The 2,590-nt window shown below is 39.8% G+C and overlaps 1 protein-coding gene across 1 annotated transcript; it reads left to right on the top strand.

Moving 5' to 3' along the window:
* Positions 1-839: 839 nt before the first annotated feature.
* Positions 840-2,323, top strand: LOC146237609 (complement C1q-like protein 2). Its single transcript, XM_084685681.1, has 3 exons — positions 840-1,073; positions 1,374-1,496; positions 1,607-2,323. The coding sequence occupies exons 1-3, from the start codon at positions 845-847 to the stop codon at positions 1,885-1,887; spliced, it is 633 nt and encodes a 210-aa protein (XP_084541807.1). The 5' UTR covers positions 840-844; the 3' UTR covers positions 1,888-2,323.
* The last annotated feature ends 267 nt before the right edge of the window (positions 2,324-2,590 follow it).

The raw sequence follows: 2,590 nt of genomic DNA, 5'->3' as shown, positions 1-2,590 counted from the left end.
ATTGCCCTCAAAGGGCCAGTTGTAACTACAATGTAACGATGTAAAAACATAGTGCTTAGTTGTAGCTTTTGTAAACATATAGCCAACTACACTGGATGAATTTTATGATTTATGAAATCCAAATAAATATATGTTTTCCACGTTTTACATAATTAAATATGTTTTGATATTGATATCACATGGATCTGTCTGACTGTCTCCTCTGGAAGGACCATGGGGTGAGAAAGGGATCTGGGTGAGATGAGATCCTTAGTATTTATCAGCCTCTACACAGAACCTGACTGACAGAATACTGCTTTGTAACCTCAATTTATCAACCTACCGGTTTGCACAAGGCCTAGTTATGTTTCCTCGTGCTTTTCTGAGACTGAATAAGCCTGAATGTCTGACTGCACTGTAAATGAGAAGAGAACTCCTGGACATAAACCCATCTCAGAACTCTATGACGATAGACAATGCGTGTGTTGCCGCAAAATGTGTTGTTGCTGTGTTATTGCATGGAATAGTCAACAATAAAAATACACAGTGAGTAAAGAACATAATTCAGCAATGAGTTCACAATCAAAATTGTAAACTAAATTGTAACTGATGCTGTTAGAGTGTATATTCTAGTTTAAAAGGGAGAGTTTTAAGAGCTGTTCTGAATGTAGTCCAGTACATGGGTGTGAGGAGGAAGTGAGTTTCAGACTTGGGTGCCAGATAGGGGTATGCCCTTATGTGTGGACCTTATCAAACAACCGGTTTGCTAACAAATTTGATTAAATGTTGTTTCCTGAATTCTCTGACAGGACTGCATATAAGGCTGGGGTGTGAACTCATGAGTGAAAACCCATCTCAGGTGTGCATGATGATGAAGAGTGCTCAGTCTGTGTTGCTCCTGCTGCTGCTCTGCTCTCTGTGTGGGACACAGGGCCTGGGTGAGCGTGGAGACGTCCAGGAGACTCGTGCCCTACAGCTTGGCAGCGAGGCCAAAGAAGCCAGTGTGAGAGAGAGAAGGGTTGCAGAGGACAAAAAGCTAAGTGACGCCTTAAAGAGCTTTATCAGGAATCAAATCGCGGATCAGAGGAGGACAGGTAAAACACAAGTTACTAGTATAGGTCAAATATAACAGTTTTAGTAAAACAGGCATTTTATTTAACACAGCTTTATAAATGGCCCCATTTACCCCTGGCACGACAGTTACTGGTAAAATAAGTAAAATATAACAGTTTTGGCTAAATGGTTTAATGAATGCCAGACACAATAACAAATATTGATCAATAATGAGTCCTCCACAATTACAACATATGGTAATAAGTAGACACGTACACAACACAGCTATTCTGACTTGATCTGAGGTGCCCAAAGCATGCATATGTCACTTTGTGTTTCAGATCATGTAGCATTTGGAGCATCACTGGGACCTCATGGAAATAAGGGTCCATTTAACACTGAGATTACCCTGGTTTACAAGGACGTTTTTGCCAATGCTGGGAATGCCTACAACCCAGCAACAGGTATATGTTCTACAATGTGTTGCTAGTTAGCACCTGACTGAGATTAGCAATGTAATTAAGATTCAGCCCTGTTTTGGATTATACATCATGTGCTGTTCTGATGGTCACAGGTATCTTCACTGCACCAGTGAAAGGAGTCTACTACTTCAGCTTCTCTGGTCATAACATCTCCAGCAGGCCCATGGGTCTCAGACTAATGAAGAACGGCCATCAGATGGTGACAGTGTACAATCATCCTGCAGGTAATCGCTTTGAGACAGCAACCAATGGGATGAACCTGCAGCTAAACAAGGGAGACAGCGTGTATATGCGTCTTAGGGCACACACCTGGATTTATGATAATGGTAATGACCACAGCACTTTCATTGGCATTTTGCTGTTTCCACTGTAAAACGGCAACGTCTGTTCTTTTGATGTTTTCAATCTGTTTCTGGTGTTTGGGGTTAACTTGATCTTATTGAATCAGTAGTTCTATGGTAAGTCAGCAAGGATAAATTAGTTGAATGATTACAGACTGTAGGCCTCTCTTATAGTTCAGTATGTCACTGCAATAAAGGTGCTGTTTGAAGGGTTATCTATTTGTCAACCAGCTAAATGTCATACTTTACACTCCAAACAAGCTGGTAGCAATGTATCACCAAAATGTTTGGGTACACTTGTGTTTTGAAAAAAAAAAAAGTTCTGTCGCCTTTATAATAAATTTCTGAATGTTTCGTATAAAAAAACTTCATATAACATCCTCAAGTTATTGTTGTTTGAACTGAACAAATGCATCAAAAGAAATCAAGAAGACATTATTTACTCAATAAATGACACTAGCATGTTAACATGTGTCTAATCTGTGTGTTTTATTCCATGTGCATTCATTTTCATTTGGTCAAAGAAAGGATGTAAGAACTCCTGAGAGAATAGCAGATATACCAATGATCTCAGTAACCACGGTGTCTTTTTCTGCCATCTGCTTCTCATCTACTGTCACAGATACCAAAATGGCATTTCACTAAACTGAGATGATCAAGTGCTCATCTCAGACAGTAGGAAACATTTCAGTTTGCTGGGACCGATTTATGTTAGTGAGATCTTGAAACGGGCTG

The sequence above is a fragment of the Hypomesus nipponensis genome, chromosome 21 (genome assembly GCF_054491055.1).
Source record: "Hypomesus nipponensis isolate SF chromosome 21, ASM5449105v1, whole genome shotgun sequence".
NCBI classification, from domain to species: domain Eukaryota; kingdom Metazoa; phylum Chordata; class Actinopteri; order Osmeriformes; family Osmeridae; genus Hypomesus; species Hypomesus nipponensis.
This window is presented reverse-complemented; position numbering and strand designations above follow the sequence as displayed.

Coding starts and splice junctions, on each gene's coding strand:
- LOC146237609 (XM_084685681.1), top strand. CDS start 845: ATGATGATGAAGAGTGCTCAGTCTGTGTTGCTCCTGCTGCTGCTCTGC. Junction 1,074..1,373: donor CGCGGATCAGAGGAGGACAG/GTAAAACACAAG, acceptor TTTGTGTTTCAG/ATCATGTAGCATTTGGAGCA. Junction 1,497..1,606: donor TGCCTACAACCCAGCAACAG/GTATATGTTCTA, acceptor TGATGGTCACAG/GTATCTTCACTGCACCAGTG.